Below are 24,252 nucleotides of genomic sequence, written 5' to 3'. Positions count from 1 at the left end.
ACATAGTATTGATTGAAGAGACGTGTGGTGGAGTAAATGATGGGTCGAAAGTTTGGGGAAAGGCCCATCTGAGCATGTCCTTCTGCTGAGAGTTGATGGCAATATGTTGTAAAATGCTATGTTGTTTGGACTCTTCAAAAATGTCAACGGGTGCTTGTCAGAATCTCCAAAAGTAGTGTATTTTTGGAGAATCCAACACGGGTGCAGCATCAAAGGTGAAGAGTTTGTTCAACTTAGGTCAAATGCCTAGGGTGGGCTTACAATTCTTAAAACTCCCATCATTCAAATTTCTTCTCAAGCTTGGACACCAAGTATTTCCCTCCCAGTTCTGTTTTGATTGGAAGCAATGGAGAAATCGTAGGGTAAGCTTCCTGCAGATTTGATTGGCCTAGCCATACATCTTCCTAAAAAAGAATATGATTCCCATCACCCACCTGCAAAGATGAATTCATTGAGAACTCGGGCCGCATGTTCCTGATTTCCTTCCAGATACACAACCAAGACGGAGTCTGCTGATGTCGGAGACCCAATGACAATCTTTGCCATAATTGGCTTGAATCACCACATTCCCAAGGCTCATTCCTTCTTGATCGTATCTCTGGTGCCATTTCAGGAGCATGCTTTTCGTTGTGCAGAGCCAGGTCTTTCACCTCTAACCCCAAAACAGATTTGGGAAGAACCAAGAAGATGCAAGATTTACAAATATGGCATTTGAGCTTACAAAAAAATCTCTGGCTAACTATACAAACTATCTAAGCCAGAACTATTGAGTTAGTAAAATCCTGAAGTTGTTCTGCATTAACAGTAGGATACAAGTTGGACCAAATAAACAAATTTGCAATGCACCTAGTCTTCAAAATACCTAAGGCAGTTGATTCTCCATTGAAACATCTGTTGTTCCTCTCTAACCAAATACACCAAAAAACACAACCAGGTATCATAATCAAATCTTCTTGATAGCTTTGTCAACTTTCCATAGGCTCCAACTCTCATATGCATCCGTAACTGTGAGGGGTGTGGTCCAACTGATGCCAGAGAGACAAAACAAATACTCCATAATTCTAAGGCCACATCACAATGAAGAAGAAGGTGTCTGGGGGTTTCAGCCTCTTTTTTGCACATATAGCATCTGTTTGGGAACTGGATTTTTCTTTTCTTTATGTTGTCTTGGGTGAAATATATGGTCCTTGTTGTTTCCCTCCCATAGGAAAGAATGCTTAAGTTTGTTGAGCTGCAGAAGGACTTCTGATGGGATAGCAATTACAGACATAAAATAAGTAGGGGTGTTATCGACAACACTGTTAATCAGTGTTATTCTGACACCAAAAAAAAAATATTGTTGCCAGGAAGCTAATCTCTTCTCCATTTTCTCAACATTCCCACTCCACATCTCATTTAATTTATACCTAGCACCCAAAGGAAGTCCCAGATAAGTTGTTGCAAAACAACTCGTATTGCAACACATAATATCAGCCAGCTCATCCAACTCAAGAACCAAATTAACAGGATAAATGGAACTTTTAAACATGCCAATGTGACACCAAGAGTGCCTCAAAGAACATCAAAGTAATGTTTAAGCGTTGGACCTGGGACCTCTTAGCACCACAGAAAATGAGAGTGTCATCAGCCACTAAGAAGTGAGAAACAGAGGTGGCCTATGCATTAGTCTACTTACAATACCGAAACCCTCCAGCCAGTTGAGTTATTTAGCCATGGCTATCATCCTTCTAAGACCCTCCATGGCTAGTATGTAAAGAAAGGGGGACAGAAGGCCCTCTTGTGGCAGAAAAAAAGACTTATTTTTTATTTTGAACAGCATTATTATTATTTGAGTGTTACTCTATTTTTCTTTTTTTAAAACTGGTAAGGTTGTATTCTTCAGTATTAAGGGCATGATGGCCACCAACAAAAAGTGTCAATTACAAACTTCCTATTAAATCTACAATTTGATCTGTATCTACTATACACAACTGTTTACACCAAAAAAGTAGATATATTATACAATTCCATTTGACCTTGTGTATGGAATTGGATCTATTGTTGAAACATCTACTGTTCCTTCCCTTCCAAACTGACCACCATATACATGACAGTATTAACCTCCGCCGTCTCTTCTGCCTCTGGGTACCTCCTCTCCTTACCCAGCTCTTCAACACGTTCTGGCATTGCCCAATTCAGATTTGGGATGCTAAGGAACAAGATTTGAGCAGTGTAATTACAGTGCAAGAAGAGTTGGCTGTTGGTTTCACTTGTCAAGTTGCATAAGAAACACCTAGGAACCAGCTGTCTACCCTTCTTCTGAAGTACTTCTTGTGTTAAACAAGCTCTCTTTATCACTAGCCAAGTGAAGCATTTCACTTTTGTAGGAATATCCCCCATCCAAAGATAGTTCCAGAGGTGTTTTGGTCACCCTGCCATCACCTGGAGACCTCTTCTGTAAGCACTGTTGAAGGCCATCTTTGCTGAGCTTCCACCACATCCTGCATTGGCGTTGATGGTCACTCACCCTAGCATCCCTAATATCTCAACCACCCTTTCCACCTCCAAATCATTGAGAAGTCTTCTTAAAACTAGATCTCAGCCCTGTTCAGTCCAGCAATCACGAACATTGGCATCAGGATTTCCACAAATTTGAAAAAGATCTGGAAAGAGATCCCTAAGAGGGGATTGATCTATCAAAACAGCCTTCCAAATTTTTGTTTTAGTGCCATTACCCACCTTGATATATAAATTTGTCTCCATCTGTGACCACTAGTTTCTAATTGATCTCCATGCACCCACACCATAAGGTTTTGTTGTGATCTCTGTACACCAAGGGTTTAATTCACCATATTTAGCTATGATAAACTTTCCATTTATATTTTGGACAGAGCACTCTTTCCTTTGAAAGATTGGAACTGTTCACCACCTAGGACTTTTACCCACCCTAACAACCTACATGGCCAAACTCCAGCTATCTGCATGCAGATGCTACCTATAACCTACAAAACATATTAAATAACAAAACCACCTCCTCAAGTGCCAAAAAGGATTAAGGTTGACTTTCCACTTCTTTCACAAGTCTTAAAAAGTTATTCCCCAGCTTTAAGTACTTCGGTTTCTATGTGTCATGGTCATTGATCACCTCAATATATTAAGGATTTTACAAGCTTTTGCTCCATCAACACAAATACACAAAAACAACATAAAACTTGCTCTGAATCCCCAACTTTATCCTGATTGTAATATGCATCCTTCCCAAGTATTACCATTACCACCAAATATAAAAATGAGCTCCCTTATAGAATATATCATATTTAGTTCTGTTTAAGCAAAGGGAACATGCTTAAATATCCAAATCTGTTCGTATTTGGCTAAACACAGTACAAACCTCTCTTTTTTCAAAAAAGTTTGGAAGTCTGTCCACTCTCCAAGAGACCATCCCAGCCATGTAAGAGCAGGGTTGAGAACAATCCTTTATGGCTCCAATACCCAACCAAGGGTCCATAAGGGCTGTTAATCACGCTCTAGTCACTTGGTCATGGTTCATCCACCAGACATGGTTTCCTATCTCCTTAAACTCAAGGATACAGTGCTACAAGCCTATAGAACAGATCATGTTCAAGTAAGGATGTGAGAAGGTACTGGCCATTTTAGTGTGTTAAAAACAATGACTCTAAATAGTCATAGTTAATCCAGCAAGGCAAAAGCAAATCCTAAGGATAGCTTAAAATACACTCCAGCCACTGAAAATGGGTTAACAAAGCAATCAATCACCACCTTCTTTCTGGCTCTCTACCACTTAATAAGCAGCTCCTTTCCTTTCATAATAGAAAATCCTCTACTCAGAATGATGAGATACTCCTCCAGTCATCTAGTCCATCTTACTTCTTTCTGGTCTTTATTTTCAAAATTATTTTTCTTGCTTCTCAAGCAACGCAACAATGTGTAAAGTCAAGGAGTTCAAGCTGCAGCACAAGAAAGGAAAAATGGGAGTACTGCAATTTAGCACGTATATTATTAGTTGAACATAATCTGGAGATCAAACGGATCCTGATTGATACCATATGCAGAGTGATGTAAATATTTTACTGAACTGTCCTCAGCATACATGATTTTCTTTTCAAATACATATTTTTAATCACAGTATATGACGTTCTAAACCCCAAAACATCACCAAGCAAACGGTTCAAAAAGACAACATTTGAGGTACTGATTCTTAAACTTGCAACTTGTTGCAGAACTAGCACTACTCTTCTGTTCGTGAAGTCCACAAAAGTTATGTGAAGCCGGGTCAAGTAATTTGATCAGTCCTACCAATGTAATTTATAAATGGTGCGAAGCATATTGACAGTTAATAAAGCAGTACAAGTACAATACAAGCTAAAAAATGTTACATTTAAATTTAAATAGATAACAGAACTAACAGTCATTACCTGCACTCGTCCTTGATTGGGTAGCCACTAATGGGAGTACCTTATCTGGAATACTCGAAAGCAGCGGCAAAGTGTTGAGATCAGTCTCAATGGGAATCATCCGATACCTCGGAGCTCTAACCCTAAAATTATTATCAAAAAAGAGCTGAATAGAACAATTCAAGATCATCCAAACACCCTCCCTCTGACAAAGAGAACACTTGGACTCAAAATTCAAATAACACCTAATTCATCACATGCACAAAAGACAAGTGTACTTCTACAAAGACTTGAAGTTTAAGATATCTAATCACTATCATTCACAACAATAGCAATATGTCTTAAGTTCAATGTGAGAAAATTTCTTCAACATTGTGAGTCTCTCTAACAGAAATGATGGTACATAATAAATGCAATACAACAGACCCTGGTGCAACAATAGAGTTGCTCTTTTATAACTTGACGATCATGGATTCAAGACGTTAGACCCGCCTTGTTGCAGCAAACCCCTTTGCATAAATAAAATAGAGGGATGCGTAGAGCCGTAGACGATACACCCATACTAATCAGGGAACACTTCAAGAACGCTTAAGACCTTTTTAAAGTAATATAACATAACGCAAAGAGTTCTAACGTAAAAGGTCCCTTAAGTTAGAAGGTTACTCTATTCTCCTCCTTGGTATACAATGCAAAACATATAATCCTTCAAGTTTTGGTCCAGCTTTAATGGCCACAGTCTTCTAAGATTTATAAATGCGGACATATTTGGTAATGTGCAACGAAAAATTGGAAATAAGAGGAAGTGAAAGGTGGGTTTTTTGGAATCAAAGCTATATTTACCAAAAGTAATGGAGTAACAGCTCTTTATCATAAAAAAAAATTATTCAACTTTTTCCTGGTCTTATTGACATTGCAAGTCAACAAAGTATTTTTTGTTCCTTAATCTATTTCATATTCTATGATCTGACCAGCATTTTACAAGGCAAAGGAGCAAGGTGTGCCATTTTACCTACCAAAGGACAAGATATATTAGCTCTAAAACACTGAGCTACTCAATGAACTTATTATAAGTATCAAAAGAAAAGATGTATATATTTTAAATAAATTGGGAGCAAACAATTCTATGTCACTGAACCATATTATACAACAAAACATATTAAATAAGTTATCGCCAATATTCAAAAGCGTTTTAAGAAAAAAAATCAGGCACATACATTATCATAGCAGACAATCCAAGGCATAAATTATGAAAGGAGTATTATTCAGGCGCATACGGAAGTATGGTACAAGATGACTACGGCGTACATCTAGCAAATATCCTATTTAGGTGCTAGCCAAATGATTAATCTGCCTCGTGATAGGTCACTGTACAGTCACGAGTTTTCCTTTTAAAACATTGATTACGGTATCTGTTTCTAGTCTTTTTTATGTATCGGTGGTAAATGCAAAGTGATCTTTGTTAAACATTACATAAGAATTCTTCAGAGTTTGAATATGTTGGACCAAGTTTCTCCATCATCTTATTCAAATAACTACATATATTTACTGTTTTAGGAGGAAGAGAGTATGGACCAACCCCCAATTTTAGAAGACCATATGTAATTAAAAGCCATGTACTTTCAAGGAAAAGTCTGTCAAGATTCTGTAAGACCATACCACAAGTGCCTCCATTTTGTAAACATATAAGACTGATATTAGTTGTTACCAGTTTCAAATATATATACATAAGAAGATATTAGTTCAGAGATAATAAGAAGGTAAAAAATAGAGCAATCCTTACTGCCCGTTTGGACAACTTATAAAAAGTAACTTACAAGTTAAAAGTCATAAGTAGGGGATATCCTACTTATGGTTTTAGGCTTATTCTAGACATTTTGGGCCTAAAGTTTGAGTGCTTAAAAGCACTTTTTAACTTCTCCAAAACCAAAAACAATTAGAAATAAGCTAACCCTTGTGCTTTACTCTCTCTGTTTCAATTCACCTTTTTTATACTATTTTAGAAGGTTTCCAAATTTTTACCATTCATTTCTTTAAAAACTCTTCACAAATTTTAACAATTCAAACTCACTAACTATCAAGTACTTCCTCTATCATACTAAGTTACTCAACTAATTGCATATCTATCTCCCACCAACACAGGACCGAGTAACCCTATCCGCTAAGGCTTAGAGTCACTTAATGTTTTTGTACTCCGGGGGGGGGGGGGGGGGGGGGGGGGGGGGTGAGAGGGGTATCCAAAAAGGGGAGACACGGGTTCTTTCTTTCCTTTTAGGAAAGGTCTTGGTTTGGTATGGCATTGAAGAAAACTTGTATATGGTAATGCGGCTATATAGAACAGGCAGGTAGGGCTTTATGCGGCCTTTTTTATAAATAGTTTCAATCAAAATTCCATCAATTGTAGCTACTGATTGCCCTGATCATGTCTGATCACCAAAGTTGAAGTAACCCTTCAGATGCTCTCTACGCTCTGTTAGTATTTGAAACTGAAACCTCATAATTCTCAACCTACTTCGTTATCACTTTACCACACCCTAGATCGCCTGTCAAATGAATTTTTCAACTACAACTTAATCCTCAGTTCCTCATTAACATTTGAACCTGAGACCTCTCAATTCTTAAACCTACTTCATTGATCACTAGATACCAACACCCTTGAGCGCCTATCAGACTAATTTTTCAACTATTACTTAATCCCCCCAAACACCAGTGATTAATTGGTGTGGAATCAGATACCATGGCATAAAACAGAAAGGGAGAGCACAACATATCTCACCAAAATAAATACATTTTCCAGCTAAAACAGAAGGAAATGCGTACCTTTCGGCTGAGGGGACAAGTTCTGAAGTGCTGAAATCATGGAATGCTTTATCGGTCGGAACAGGAATTGTACCACAAAGAAAACCGACTGGTTTAGGGCGTGCAATTTCGAGTCTTCCTACACACTGTAACTCTCGGGAGCTTGACGGTGGTTTCTCCATAGATAAAACTCCTCTCTCAGAAGCTAGGGCTTCTTCCACCTTCCAGGAAGAAAATTGGTTTTGGGTGTTTTTGCTTTGAGTTTATGTTCCAGAAGCTTCACATTGAAACTTGAAGAAATTGAATTAATTGCAATTGTGAAAAAATTTCTCTGTGGTTCTTATGGAAAAGGGTCAAATCTAACCCCTTCAGACATAAATAATAATTTGACTATTTTTAAATACTAAATTTTCAAAAATAGCAAATGTTAATTAAAGTTTGTTTGAATTAGCTTAAATGTTGGTCAAATATATTTATTTTTAATTTTAAAATATTTGATGAAGTTTAAAATAAGTATAAAATGACTTGAAAAAAAGTTAAAATTTATAAAGCACACCTACTTTTTATTTTCTAACTTAATATAAGTTACTTAAAGTTTAATTTTTAAAAAATTACTTTTAAGAAAAATATCTTTTTTAAGTTAAGTCAAACGAGTTCTTAGCCTAGTATATATATATACACACATTTTTATATATAGTTACACACATATATATATATATACACCTTCGTATTAAAACGAAAAAAGAATCATTAATTTTACTTCTGATAACAAGTATATCTATTTATTTCTATAAAAAGTCATATCTAACATAATTTAATATAACACTCTTTTTTTTTGTTCAAATAGAAATTTTATGAATACTTAATATGTATCCATAAAGACCGGTGGCTCGAAATACTACTAGTTCCAGACTTGCTAGCAACAGAGTTAGCAAAAATACTATCTGTAATACTACCAGTACGTGGATTGCTAGTTACACAGTTAACAAAAATATTTTTTGCATTTCCATCAAAAGTTTGATCTATCCTTATCAGCTTTTAGAGTCTTCAAAATAAAAATTGGTGGATCCTTCCATTCCACAAAAGTTTAATTACGTTAGTATATGATTCGTGTCCTTTATTTATAACCTTCAAAATTTTTAAAGAGTTTGCGTCTATTTGGATATTGTTTGTCTGTACATAAATTTATAAATTTAAAGTTTCTTAGGCTAGAAACATTTTTACATTTTGAAATAAGGTATATATGGATAGTATTTATTTAACAATCTATCCTTTAATTTCATCTTTCCAAGTTTTCATGCAAAAAGCTTTTATTGATGGTCGTACTATTTTTCAATATTTTAGGTTAAAAAAGGGTGAATCCCATTAGGTCCTGGAAAGAGTAAACTGCATTGAAAATTTCTTTTTCGGTTAAGTTTTATCCTAATAGATTCGCATCATTTTTTGTTTGGCAATTATCCTGCGAATTGTGAATCCTATGAGAGGATTTATAGTTGGTAGAAAATAGGTTACTAAAATAACTAGTTAATATCAAATTATATTAAACTATATATAACCACACACCGTAATTAATTGACATCGTAACCTCCAACTTTTCAGAATTTTACTTTTAAATTTGAGAGCTTCAAACTCAATCATTCATGTGGATTCGAGGTCTTCTTCTAAATTTGATATTTCAATAAATTTTCGGGGTCTGGTAGAGAAAGACATAAAGGAAATTGAGTTCGTTGAGCAAGTAAAACTCGATCTTGCAGCACGCGGGCACGCGTCTCCCTACATAAAGCAAATTCTTGGGTTAGGGTGAAATCCAGAAATCTACAAAGGAACGCTAGCTATATGCTTAACACATGCAAATCGAACGTCTACGAAAAAGTTGTCGTAAAGTTTCGTTCCTCTCCTCTTGGTCGAGTTATTTTGTTTCTATTTCTTGCTTCTTCTTTTTTCGTTTCAATTATCAAAGGTGAGAGTAGAGTGGTTTTGATTTGATGTGAAGAATTTGACATCAAAATCTTCTTTTTTTAAAAAAAAAGCTAAAATATTTAAGATAACATGTAAAAGTAATATTTTTACGAATAAGGTGATACAATCAATATCTGCTAATAGCCAAATTTTGATAATCAAGCATATGGGGAATTATCAAAATTGGTCAAATTTTGATAGATCATCACAACTTGTTTAATGAAATCTCATCAACATATATGTGTTTATTTGCTATCTAAATCTTCTAAAATATATAGCAATCTTCGACTCTTAGTGATCAAATTAAAATCGAGTATTTTTAAATAACAAGACTAAGCTGGTAGATTATTAATTATTATTCAAACTAAATACAAATTCAATGAAACACACTATATATCCACTCAATTTTAACCATAGCTAAATTAAACTAATGAGTATTTAATTTTCCACCATATATCTCTTTTTTTTTTCTTCCAATTTTTATAGTGCATGTCCACATTATTTATTTTGCAGGAAGAAAAAGTAGATGGAGGAAAAAGGAAAAGAGAAAATGAAGTTGGTGAAGAATATAATGCTCCTAAATATGAGTATATTGTTTGCACTACTTTTATTGATATGTACAATAATTAAAAACCAATCCTTAAAAAGGACATTTAAAAAAAAATTGGTGAATTAAGAAAAAAACCTTTTGATTTATTAACAAATTCTTTTTTTTTTTTTGGAACAACAGTTTATGTAAATGTTTTTTTTCCCCTTAAAATGGTTTCCAACAAAACTTCTTAAAAGATTTCCTAAAACTGGACGTCACGTTTTCAGATAAATTACTCTAAAGAGTTGATATAATACACCTAATCAATTAGAATTGAAAAAGTTATGTTTCTATTATTATATATAAATATACGATTCATAAAAAGATGAAGCTATATAGTAAAACGAACAAACGTGTTTGGTGGTAATATTTCACTCCATATATAGCTTCTTATATATTCGTATCAATTATCAAATGGTATTGTAGATATTGAAATTTTGTAGGACTCTACAAAATGCGTTGAATTTGAGTTGAAATTCTATAAATTGTGTTCAACTCAAATTAGGATTCTTGGAGGATACCCTAAACCCTAGTTTATGTCTCTAATGGATACTGAATTCTTTTAATCTTGGAAATTTCATAAAGAGATTAAGATCTTGAATACTCCGCAAATTGATGGATTATTCATATTGAGACGTCAAATCTAAATTCTAGTTCGAGAAAAATGCGTCACTAACAACCCTCGAATCATGAATAAATTACGTCATGGATAAATCTTAGGAGAGTAAAATCAATAGATCAACAGAATTGTAACAGTTATCTTTATCAATATAATTATGTTTCTTCATATTTTATCATGATTGTAATTTCTTTCTGTCGCTGTAAAATTTGTTGCAAACGGGTATTTATTTAGATTTAGACTATATAGTATATGTTACAAAATGCATCAAACTATAGGCACAAGATGGAAAATCTTGGTTAATGAGTTAATGTCAGACAACAAAAAAGCAAATAAAACATTGAAAATGCACAGTGAATCAGCATTGGGAGGAGTAAAGCTAAAGTAAATAACAATAATATGAAGACAGAATTATAGCAAGATTATGATGACAACAAACTAGAGTGGGACAAAAACGCTTGATCACGAGTTCATCATACTATATATGATATACATTAAATATACATATTTAAATTTTATTTGAGAAAATTCAAAGACTTGGATCAACTCCCTTTTGCACGTGAATTATGGTGATTATGAAACTCCCAAAAGCACAAAACATTTATTTCTTCTTAAAAAGTTTTTGTAAAAATAGAAAGTGCTACACGAGTAAATGATCAGTTTTCCAAGTAGAGCCAACAAGTATATATAAAGATTTTTTTTTTCATATTCCAAGACTTAAAAAATTATTACTTGTGTTGGTATTGGCACTGGGACATTCATAATTGTTATTTTTTGAATACGCACATGGTAAAAACTTTGCTTTTAATCATTCGCCTATAGAATTGAGGATATAATCTGTATTAAGTTTGATGCAACGAGTCCGATCGAAATCCCCTTGCTTTTTGCTCAGAGGCGTATCTAAGGAGTGGTCATCGAGTTCACGTGGATCCACGGTCCCCTTCGAGATCATATATAGTTGTGCTATATTTGTTTAAAAAATATTGAAATATAGATGTATCAACAGACTCTTAAAGTATCACATTATGCGATTATGACTGGATGTACCTCTCTCGGAGAGGTTAGAAATTTGAATTTCATATTTATCTTGTTTTATTTTTCTTTCTAAATTAGATAACGCTTCTATAAGTAGTAATTAGTGTGTGTGTATATACGAATTAACTATAGACCTACAAATTTAAAATTTTAACAGTTTTCGATATTAAAAACCTAAACATCGAACCTATCAAATTTATATCATAAATCAACCTTTTTATAACAGTGCACCTATTATTTCAAGATTCTGAATACGCCTCTATTTTGCTGATAAGGAATTTTCAACGTAATACCTTCAAAATAAAATTTTCAAACTCAAATCATAATCGACGACACCTAAGTGTCAAAACCTTTTCCTACTTTATCAAAGGTATAACCACATAATAAATTTTAAATATATAGTTTACTTACGAGTGCTTCGTTGCTTTAGTTCTCGATGAATGGGACAACTTTGCTATTTAAACTTGACAAAAACAAATTATTTTATTATTTTAGGTAATAAAAAGTATATTATATATTATTTTTAGTTACTGGATTATTTAATCATATGACGAACCTGAACATGTGGTGTACGCTTTGACTCTTTCTTGTTGATTTAATTGAGCGTAATGCACGTGAAACGCAATAAGTATAAATACATGAAAAATGAGCTACATAAATTCGATGGAGACGTCTACGTGGAAATTTTACGAAGAAGCGTAAAATAACATAAATCTTGTTAATTTAGATTTAATAATGAGATTTTTTATGAGTTTTTAAAATTATTATTTGTGTCAAATTTCATCTCAGATACATATGAATTTAAATTTATCTTATTCAAGTAGATTCACGTGAATTTGACTCTCTCACTCGTCTCTCACCCTATGTAGTTATATTTTAAAATGTATCTAGTATCTCTGTTAAATGTATCTACACTCTAGTCGATTATGTGATTTGGATATAGCAGTTGGGGTACATTGACTGTCTTGTTCGAATCTTTTCTATCTTTCTAAAAATTGAAATTCAACTCGATTCTATTACCCTTACTTATATATAGTGAATCTTTCAATACATATATATGTTCTAAATCAAAGTTATTGCGTTCAGATGAATTCATAATTTGAACAATTTATCGAGGGCATAGGGTCCCATAATCACATGACAAATTCACAGAAGAAGAGGATCATTTCAGATCACGAGCACCTTGAGTTTTGTTTTTTGTTTTTTTGCGTTTGCATGGCGTTAGCAAATTATAATATGGCCCTTTTTAACTTTTTATCCTCTTCTTTTTTTGCTATAAGACAATCCCGTGGCCAGGCGTTTCTATCAGAGAATTTTATTATTATTTTTGTAATTTAGCACAATAGTACTATATATTTACCTTTAACATAATGATTAATAGTTTTATAATTAGTAATTCTAGGACAATAACTACATTGTGAAAAATAAGCTCATAAAAATTTATTAATTTTCTATCGTAAAATGATAACAAAATGAACTTTGGATTTAATTCAACGTTAAAACAGAAACCATTCATAATTCCTTACACTTTACACATGGTCAAACTATTATAATATGAAGATTTGATATTAGATAAATTTAATTAATTAAAGTATCGATAACGTAATACTAAAAATTGAAATAAATTTATCTTCAGTATTCTATATTAAAGTTCGATTAAAATGAAATCTCACGCTTAAACATGATAACATTAAGCAAAATGTGGAGCCCTCAACTAATATGTAATAAAATCAGCCTTATGAATATTCATTTTCAAGGTTTTTCTTCTTTTTTTTTTAAAAAAAAAGAGACGTATATATATCATATATGGGTTAGATTAATTATGAATAAAGTAGTTCGAGATCCATGCTTGATGAAATTTGAATAATGATTATTTAAAGCCACTCAATAATTCATGAGACAACTATGATACTCTTGACTAAAATTTGGTAGGTGAAAAATTAGTCTATGGAAGATGGAGTCCAATAATTCTTTATACATTTATTTCTATGTCCCCTCCCAAAATTATAATACTAATATTCTTCATAATTAACAATTATAAGCATCAAAATGAGAAGAAAAAAAATATAGTTCATGACTTATATTAATATATACTGGATTCTACTTCATTGCTTCGTTGGGATTTATAATTGCAAAGTGCTTGTTTATCAACTATTTGCGTAAACTTGAATCTCTTCACCTGAATTACACTTGATATGATATTATTGTGACAAACATAATTATAAAAAAAAAAAACTTTTCGATTTTAAATGTAGTTGATTAATTACTTTTTTTTTCTAGGGGTAATTACTTCTGAATTGCAACTCAAACTTTATAATGATTAAGGAGAAGAAATTGAAGAACATCTAGTACACATGTAGGTCCTTGATCTAGAATATAATTATTAATTATGTGGGCGAAGAAAACATTTTAATTCCTCTTTTAGAATTATCTTGGTAGGTGAGTAAAATAAGAATAAATTAGCTAGGTAAATACAACTTAAAAAAGCTTAGCAATATATTTTCTAAAATATTTTGATAATCAATCTGAATACGATATAAAAGAATATCAAATATATCATATGAACCACACTGAACCAAATTATGTGTCTTAGCTTTATGCTCCCAATTCTACACAATGTTGGATTATTATAATTATTTTTTTAAAAAAAAATAAAAGACCTGTTAAAAATTGGATATTGAATTTAAATCAATCTCCAAAGTTAATTCAAGAGGTGAAAACTGTTCAAATCATATTGAGGAGATCAATATGAAACTCTTTATAACCTCAAATTCAAAACTGAATATCTAATGTGGACAATTTAATACAAAGATCTCATATTAAAAACGAAAAATCATGAGGAACAATCTTACTTTGATATTTTCCTTTTTGGGTGAAGGAAAGATTTACAAAGTGGAGAATTAAAGTTCAAATCAACAAGGTAAAAATCCAGATAACCACCTGAATAAATTACTAAAATTCTGTTAAAGAGAGAGTCAATAAATGTCAAAACTTTTTCTCAAACGTACAAACATTATTTAATGAAAGAAAGTAAAAATAGTAAACACAACATGATAAAAGGTTCTCAATATATATATATACACTAGTATATACACATAACAAGGAGAGAGTAAAGATACCAAAGAGACAATTACAACATATCTTCCTCTTCCACTTTTCATTTTCTCCCTTCATCAAGAATCAATGGCTTCTACTCTTACTACTCCATCTCCAACAAATGATGTTGATGATCATCATCAAAGTCATGACACCACATTCTCAACCCCACTTTTCCGGTCACCGCCACCGACGACTCGCCGGAGTACTCCACCATCTCTCTCTTCATCTCCATCTCACTCTTCCAACTCTTCCTTTGGATCATCACTCTCATTCCATGATATTCTTGATGATCATAACTCCCCTATTAGCCCTACAACTCCTCTTCAATTCCCAAAAGGTGTACCCTTTTCTTGGGAAAAAATTCCTGGAATTCCAAAACAAATATTTTCCAAGAAAAATAACACTACTACTTCTCTAGGTCAACTCCTCCCATTAATGCCACCACCTTGTGGAAATGGAAATAATGGTTCATCCAAGAAAATTACTAGTTTTCTTGATGAGTTTTCTCCAAGAAAAAATGTTGCTAAAAGTTTTAGAAAAGATCCATTTTTTGCTGCATTTGTGGAGTGTTCTAAAGATGATCAACAACAATATGATGATGATATTTGGAAAAATTCTTCAAAGGTACCATCAATAAGAAGTTTAAGTGATAGATTTGGATTCATCAGCATGTATACATCTTGCAAAAGAACTTGTACAGTCTCTGAATCCATTGTTTATCTTCCAAGATCAAGAAATAATTATAGTAGGAAGTACTAGTGATCACAAGTCAATAAAATCCTAGATCGCCAGAGTCGGGATTTAAAGTTTATCAGTTCTAAAGCAAATTTATTGCTTGTTTTAGCTGTGGGGTTTGCAATTATTAATGAATTTTTCAATACAGATACAAAGTCTAAGCAAAAACTACCGAGTTTGTCATGCCACTAATATTGTAGCTATGGCCCTGTCTACATATAGGTTAGGTAAGTGTTACAATTTCGTCTTCATTAATGCATAGTTATTTTCATGAAATTGTAATTTACGCTTTGATTTTTTTTATTTTTTTTTCATATTGTAATTTTTCTTTTGTGGATTTTATGTAATGCAACGTGAGGACAAGTCAATGTGTTTGTCCAAAATTAATTAATATTAGTACAATTATGGGTATGTTTATTTATTTCTTTGGTACGTTTATGTGCTTGTAAGGTAGCTGTGAGAGATTCGATTTAGTATCTGATATCAAGTTGAAATATGTTAACAAAATGTACAGTTTTATTATTTTTTATTTTATTTATAAAAAAAAAAATTGTACAAAAAAACAAAATCCCTTCCTTCTGTATTTCCATGTGATGTTTTAATGGCATTTGAGTAAAAGCCACAAAAGGCCCATGTGAAATTTATAAAATTTTGAAACATTTTTGCATAACAAAACAATACATAAGAGGACACATAAAACTTACTAAAAGAGTTTTTAGTTACGTATAAGCAAAGTTTGAGATTCCCAAGAAGAAAGAGTTTGAAAATACTAAATGTCTTGTTGTCATCCATATATATATATATATGAATGAATTCTCACATTTGTGATCAAGATTTCTTCATGCATGTTAATATTTATATTCGAAATTTACTGATCGATTAATTTAGATTATCATTGAATAAGGTTTGAAAAAGATAAATTGAACTATTTCACTTTTGGAGTGTTATTGTTATCTGCTAGGTCAATTTAGAATCATAAATTGGAAATAAAAAGACAACAATGCCCTTTTCTTTTCTTGGATACTTTGAGGTTGTACTAAAGGACATATAAAAAGGTGAAAAAGCTAAAAGTTTCACTAATAACTAATTTTTATTTTACTTTGTCTTGTGTGCTAAACTTTTCCATGTCTTTTCCTTTCAATTTCCAGTTGTGATGGATAGTAAATTTTCTATAGCATTCAACACAAGGACAAAACACTAAGCAACAAAAGCATCCAAAAACCAAGATTAGCAATGTGCAAATGAAGCTTTATGTATGATCAAAAACACAACTTGGAAGTTGGAACTACCTATCTTAGATTCCATCACTTTTTTTTTTGTTCTCCATCGATATTCATCGATATTCAGTATTCGAGCTCCGATTAAATCATAATTCGATAAAGCGTACTTTAATAAAAATAATTTCACTCGAAGGCTTCAATCTGAAACCACTGATTATTAAAAATGAAAGGATTCTATCATTATTCCATATCTTTTTAGGAGATTCAAGTTAAAATAGACAACCTTTTTCTTTAAATATTGTCACAATGGTAATAGATGCATGCGCGCCTAATTTCACATTTTTTAATATACCAGGCTATCATTAACTTTTTTTTTATTTAAAAAACTTTAATGATTTCGAAGAAATAATGACTATATAAAAAAAAAACAAGAAATATTAGTAGCCATCATTATGTATATGAGCAAACAAAACGAAAATGGAACTATGGCAACATCATGGTAGCTAGGAATAAACAGCTCCACTTCACAAGAAAACAAAGTTCATGTTGTACTATTATACCTTTTTTTATTTTGACCTCTTTTAATATCGTATATATTAAGCAAGTTGTTAATCATATACCATCTTTTAAATATTTACTTTTGAAATCATAAAAAAATTGATGAAAAAAGTTATTATCATATCTGTTCTAGCGTGAGAAATAACAAATATATTTAAGATGCACAAAAATTAATTCGAACTAGACTTTTTTTTTTAAAAAAAAAACCATGATGAAACTCTAGGTGGGGTATTCTTTTTGTCAATTACTACTAACAAAGATTGTTGAAAAAGAAGCCAATTATATGATTCATCAATAGGTCCACTTTGGACTTCCTACCCAGCAGTTCACACATCAATATCATTTAATTAAAATTAAAGCCATTTATTTAGGAAATAAATAGCATAAAAAAAACACTAATAATTAAAACATTTGTGTCAAAGGGAAAGTATATTGACTAATTTTTTGCATATGTGGTTCAAAGGAGGAATTTTTTAATTACAAAAAAAAAAAGTTTTATGGTGGGAATCAAACATATTATAGGATAATTAAAGAGATGGATTTATTATATTTTGTGTAATCTATTAATTATTAAATGGCTTAATTTTGTATCCACTAATAATATAAGTAATTTCTATATATTCAGTACAATTTGACTAGCTCCAACAGCTTTCCCAGTAACACATATTTATACAGTTGCATCTCACTATAATAAAAATATGTAAATATTTTCTCTTTACCGCAACTCCAGTAAAACTTAAACTCTAATTAATAATACAACACTAATCTAGGCAAGCTGTAGACTGTAATTAATTGCATGTTTTAAATCTGTGAAGGGTCGTTTGGCATAAAAATACATAATGCAGGGATTATTAACGTATAGATTAGTAATACATAGATTAATAATGCATGGATTAGTTTTTATCAAGTGTTTGATTCATTGTTTCCTACTTAATCTTATGTTTAGTTTAAAACTCTAGAAAAATATATTTCCTATTATACCTTTGAGTTATTGTGAGATTTTGTATTTCATTTAACTAGTCAAGTTAAATACAAATTTATATATATATATATATATATATATATTATTAATTTTGAGGTGTGATATGTCACACTGTATATTTTTAATTTTTTGTTGGTCAAATATACCTTGAACTTAAACATGGATTTAAGGCTATTTAAATTGTTCAAATACACGAACCTTATTTTTTTTATAAAAAAATCAAGTGGTCAATCGACAAACTACATTTATAAAAAAAAAAACCAAAAAAATCAATCCAATATAACAGCTCATACATGGAGAAAAAATTAGTTTATGAAATCATCAAATTACATGGAATAAATTTGGAGAATTTAAATGAATATTTATAAATATTTTCATATAAATAAAAAAGAACATTAATTACAAATAAAATAATAGAAAAAAAATTTGAGGATATTTTAGTCATTTTGGAATCTTTTCGAAGGATTGCTAAACCTTGAATTAGCTATTCCTCCATGTCCTAGGGATAAAATAAGACCTTGTATGAGGTATAACTAATCTATGGATTAGGTTAAATAAAGTAACCAAACAATATTTTTGTTGGACTAAATTTTAATCCATGGATTCTTTGGATTAATACCTCCTACCAAACGGGTCCCGAGAGTCTCGAGCTAAAGTGAATAATATCACCGGTAATTAAAATTAAATAATTATATTTAATGTTAAGAGTCACCTTGTGTGTACTTATCAGGGATGGAGTCACCTTGTACGAAGTGAGATTCATCCGAACCATCTTCGGCGGAAAATTATATTATTTATACATGATTAAAATATTTTTATATGTATGTATAGTAAATGTCGAACCTCATTTGTCTATTTCATGTGTCTATGTCACCAGATTTTAAACCCCCTACCTATTGAAAATTCTCGCTCCGTCTTTGGAACCTGCTATATCAATAAAGATGTTAGTTTCAAATTAAGAGTGGAGGTGTGTTTTATCCGTGCCTTTAATTCGCAATTATTTCTAGGTGTATAAGAAAACAACCCTTAAATTAATCTAGTGTTGAATTTTCAAGGAACATGCTGAATTCAATGCGAATACAAAAATAATATTGTTTTTTTTTTTAAAAATAACGTTTAGATAACTGTATTATTACTCCGTTCCTCTAAAGTAAAATACAAAACGAGGAGAGTAACATAGACCAAACCTCCTACCAAACAAAAGCTATGATGAGTATGTGCAAGTGAGCAAAAGTCCTCCATAACTAACAAATCAACTTATATATAAAAAAAAAGTCGATTTATCATATCTTTTCCCAATAATACAGATATACATAGAGTACGGAGCTTAAAGGGTACAAAATATCAACAAAAATTTTAAAACGATATATAAAATTTTATATTAACCAAAACGGCAAAATCGCTGCATCAACAGCGATTTACTTCACCAGAAAAAGCAAAATCGCTGCCGAGGCAGCGATTTGGCAAAGTGTGAATTTTTTTTTTTAAAAAAATGAAATCACTACCTAGACAGCGATTTTAATTTATTTTAAAAAAAGTCGCTGCCTAGGCAACGATTTATAATTTATAATTTTTTTATTTAAGGAAAGGCAGCAATTTTTAAAAAAAAGATTTTTTTTTTAAAACGTGGAAGTCGCTGCCCAGGCATCGACTTTTATAAAAAAAAAAATTGAAATGTGCAAAGTCGCTGCCTGGGCAGCGACTTGTATAATTTTTTTTTTTAATTTTTAATTTTTTTTTCTTTAAAAAAATGTGGAAACAATGTGGAAATTTTTTAAAAAAAGATTTTTTTAAAGCAACAATTTTATAAGATAAAAAAAGTTATAATATTTTTTTTTATAAAATCGCTACTTTAAATTTTATTTTTTTAAAAAAATTATTTGTGGAAAATCGCAGCGATTTACATATTTTTTTAAAAAAAATTATAAATCGCTGCGTAGGCAACGATTTAAAAAATTTATAAATTTATAAATTGGTTAATATTTTTGGAAAATCGCAGCGATTTTCATATTTTAAAAAAAATTATAAATTTTTTAAATCGCTGCGTAGGCAGCGATTTATAATTTTTTTTAAAAAATATGTAAATCGCTCAGCGAATTTATAATTTTTTTAAAAAATATGAAAATCGCTGCGATTTTCCACAAATAATTATTTTAAAAAAATAAAATTTAAAGTAGCAATTTTATAAAAAAAATATTATAACTTTTTTTTATCTTATAAAATTGCTGCTTTAAAAAGAATTTTCTTTTAAAAAAAATTCCACATTGTTTCCACATTTATTTTAAGAAAAAAAATTAAAAATTAAAAAAAAAATTATGCAGCGACTTGCACATTTCAAAAAAAAATTTTAATAAAAGTCGCTGCCCCACATTTTAAAAAAAAAATTCTTTTTTTAAAAATCGCTGCCTAAGTAGTGATTTCATTTTTTTTAAAAAAAAAATTCACATTTTACAAAATCGCTGCCAAGGCAGCGATTTTGCTTTTTTCGGGGAAGTAAATCGCTGTTGATGCAGCGATTTTGCCGTTTTGATTAATATAAAATTTTATATACCGTTTTGGAATTTTTATTAATATTTTGTACCCTTTAGGCTCCCTACTCGATATACATATATATAGCATTTATGGTTGAACTATATTACAAATATATATATAGTGTATATTTCAAGAATTTGGAGGACACGTACCCTTAAAAAACAATAATGCAGATTATACGTATATATATTAAAAGGCCCATCCTTTACTTTTCATCTATATTAATTAATTCGTATAGAAGGGTACGATAATCGATTGTCCGTATATATATACACAGTATATATAGTCCTTTTTTGTATTATACCACTTGAAATTATAATTATTAAAGTAAGGGGGGAAAAAACATGAACTATAGGATATAGGATAAAATAATATTTGTACGTTGGGCAATAGTTGTATGAGATTCTTTGTGCTTCTGATGAGGGAGCATTTAATTTGATTTTGAGTGATTATAAATCACATGTATGATAGGTTGGACCATGGTGTGTAAGCTTACCTATCACAAAATCTCTTTGGATTTTAAATGTTTCATTTTCTTTCAAATAATAAATATCTCTTTCTACTATTTTTAATCTTGTACTTTTTAAAGAAAATTAATGATTTATGTCACATTTAATATAAAAATTGAGAGTAAAGAAAACGACGGGTGAATTTACTATTTAGAGCCTGTTTGGCTCAACTTAAAAGCTGGTCAAACTGACTTAAAAACTGGTTTTTGACTTATTTGGCTGTTTTGCAATATTCAAAATAACTTATTTTATGTTAAAAAAACTTTTTTTAAGTCAAAAGTTAAAAGCTGGGGTAGGGGTGCTTTTTTTTTTCCAGCTTATAAGCTGTTTTAAGTTGACCACATTTTTACCTTTTTTGCCCTTAATATTTTTATACAATCTCCAAATTACCCACATAACCCTAACATCTATTTCTTCTATTTTTTCCCTTTTCACGTGTGGATGATAGACAATTACTATTACTAATTAATGAAAATAAAATAAATCTTAAATCTTTCAAGTGATCTATTCAAATTATATATTATTAAAATGTAAAATAAGTTGCACATATAACTTAAATAAAAATTTATTTTCCTCTTATAAATAATTTGTGATAATAAAGAAATATGTGAATGATAGACAATTATTATTACTTATGGATGAAACTAAAATAAAAAATCTTAAATCTTTCTTTAATCTATTCAAATTATATATCTTTAAAATCTATAATAAGTTTATATTCCTCTTATAAATAATTTGTGATGAGAAAGAAATATGTGAATGATAGCAAAATATAATTATTTATGACTGTAAAATATAAATTAATTAACTTTTATTATGTTAACAGCTTTTAAGGGTATTTCAGACATTTTGATTTAAAAAACTGTTTATCAACACTTATTTGCCAAACACACAACAACTTTTTTTTTAACTTCAGCACTTTTATCCAAACGCATAACTGCTTATTTTAAAAAATAAGTTTCAGCACTTTCAAAAGTACTTTTTTAAAGCTGTTTTTATTAAGCCCATCCAAACGGGCCCTTAGTATATGTAAGATGGAATTAATTAGGATAAATTCGATAAAGTTTAATTCTTAAGGAGGTGTATTTGTGTATATATGACGCTTAAAATTAATCGTGAACTAATAAAAGCGAGTCAAGAAAAGTACTAATAATAAATATAAGTCAACGAAGTTTTGTAAAAAAGGGTTGTATATGTTACTTTAGTTAACTTCTATAGAAAATTATTTAACTTTCTATTAAGTTCCAAGTAGAAAACACCTGATCAATTGGGACTAAGATGTTATTGATTTGATTGATTGAATAATCAATAATGTTTTGTATTTCCTTTAACTAATCAATATATTTTTGTTTAATTAAGAAAAAACAATACTTGACAATTGTGTATTGAATATTTTGGGAGAGCAAAAAATATCCAATATTATTTGTAAATGGGAAGCCAATTGACTTAAAAGGTCTTGTAAATGCATAAAATAGTCATTAGTTTATGTCATGTGGTGCCATATTAATTATTAAATCCAACACATTTAACCTAAAATTCTCATCATTTTGTAAGGATATAGATTCAATAAAAGTGAAAATAATACATGTCTATTGACTTTTTTTATATATATGCCTCAAAGATAAGGATAAAAATTAGTAAATAAGTCGTAGACCAACAAAGTCACAATATAACGAATCCCATGTCATCATTCTCTATATTTTCATTCAATATGTTTCGAAATTATTGACTTTATTAATAATTGTTGAATTAAAATAATTTAAAAATACTCTTAAAATGACGTGATATTCTCGTAGCTCAGAATTTCTTCGGGATTTATATTCAATGTTGTCCATAGGATATCCAGTCCACTAATTGAATTTTCTTATTTTAGAAACATGTCTGCAAGTTTGCTAATGAAAGAGGGAACAATGAAGCAAGTGAAATGAAATTTCTTTTTGATTTAAGCATATCTTTAGCAGAAAGTTACTATAATATGCTGATTCTAGCAGCTGGGTGGGTACTCAGTTTCTAAATAAATCGTATTTTTTGGCTTGGACACACCTCTTAAGAAATTACTGCTTACTTATTTTAAAAAAATAAAAAATTTTTTATCAGCATAGAGTTAATAATTACATATCTCGAAAAAAGATGTAATCTTTTAATAGTTTTTTTTTAAGCTATGTGAAACTTTCTTATTTAACAAAGCATAAAATTAAAAGATTATCAATATTTTCTTAAAAATCTAAAACATCATTTATTTTAGAACAAAACAACAAATAAATTAAAAAACCACTTGTTTAAAAATGATGGAATATAGTAGTAGTCTAGTCACCAACGGCCAACCTTCTTAAAAAAATGTCAAAAAGTGAGTTGAAATTTTCAAAATAATATATTTTAGGAGATCGAATATATAACTCTATTTAAGATAAAAAATCTTACGTAGACAAAAGCATAACAAATGTTGAATAAAGAGTAAGTAAGATTTTACTCACTACTGACGTATTTAAAAATTGTGCAAATATAGATGGAGAGCAAACAATAGCATTATTAAATTTGAGTTTATTTGTATAGTTAATTGTACTGACGTATTTAAAAATTGTATAAATATAGGCCGAGAGCAATCAATAGCATTACTGAATTTGAGTTTATTTGTGCATTTGATTGTAATCATCTTGTTCTTCCAGAAATTCTGCATTTAGCCAGAGTTCTTGAAGCTAAAAAAGGTACTTTAAAAAAATATAAATAATTTATCACAACAAAAAAGGGACATATATGTATACGTCACTCATGGGTAATCATGATGTATTGTAAATACATTTAAATTTTTTTTTATGATATTAATTATGGTAGAATCGTTAATATGGATTAGGTCTGCTGGGCCGACTTGACCTAATCTGAAATTTAGTAGGACTAGATTAATATTTTTGAAGCTCATTTAATAAAAAAACTTTTAGCCCGGGCTTGAATAAACATGTTGATTTGAGAGGCTTGAGAAAAACCAGTAGAGCTGGCTTGTGGGCCAATAAAATTTAATTAAAAAATGTAATATAATATTAAAATTTAAAATTGACGAAAGTCCAAACTCAAAACAATTAGTTTAATATTTCTATTTAAATATTTATACTTAAAAAAACTTAATAGATTTTTTTTTTATTTTTTAAAATGGTAACTTAACTTAATAAATATTTTATAAAGACAATTTTATTTGTCAATTTGATTAACAAGTAGTAACATCAACCTCGT

The 24,252-nt window shown here is 30.4% G+C and overlaps 2 protein-coding genes and 1 non-coding gene across 5 annotated transcripts in view; 1 reads left to right on the top strand and 2 right to left on the bottom strand.

The window, feature by feature from the left end:
• Window positions 1–7,560, bottom strand: part of LOC101251689 (uncharacterized) — a 28,716-nt gene extending 21,156 nt beyond the window's left edge. For 2 of the 3 annotated variants that reach the window (XM_010324459.4, XM_010324457.4), the window contains exons 1-2: window positions 7,212–7,560; window positions 4,416–4,537 (exon numbers count right to left, since the gene is read on the bottom strand). In XM_010324459.4, the coding sequence (XP_010322761.1) occupies window positions 4,416–4,537; window positions 7,212–7,372 (283 nt within the window). In that variant the 5' untranslated portion in view covers window positions 7,373–7,560. Of the gene's footprint in view, window positions 1–434; window positions 584–4,415; window positions 4,538–7,211 lie in introns of those variants that run through there. The other variant, XM_026031578.2, reaches the window with a different exon arrangement.
• On the bottom strand, window positions 3,396–3,614 carry LOC112941744 (small nucleolar RNA U3). The gene has a single exon (XR_003247317.1). It is a non-coding gene; the product is annotated as a small nucleolar RNA U3 (small nucleolar RNA).
• A 6,915-nt stretch (window positions 7,561–14,475) lies between the features above and the next one.
• On the top strand, window positions 14,476–15,647 carry LOC101251995 (uncharacterized). The gene has a single exon (XM_004241780.5). It carries the CDS (start codon window positions 14,576–14,578, stop codon window positions 15,248–15,250), a length of 675 nt encoding a protein of 224 aa, XP_004241828.1. The 5' UTR covers window positions 14,476–14,575; the 3' UTR covers window positions 15,251–15,647.
• Window positions 15,648–24,252: the final 8,605 nt, after the last annotated feature.

This window comes from Solanum lycopersicum, chromosome 6, assembly GCF_036512215.1.
Source record: "Solanum lycopersicum chromosome 6, SLM_r2.1".
NCBI classification, from domain to species: domain Eukaryota; kingdom Viridiplantae; phylum Streptophyta; class Magnoliopsida; order Solanales; family Solanaceae; genus Solanum; species Solanum lycopersicum.
This window is presented reverse-complemented; position numbering and strand designations above follow the sequence as displayed.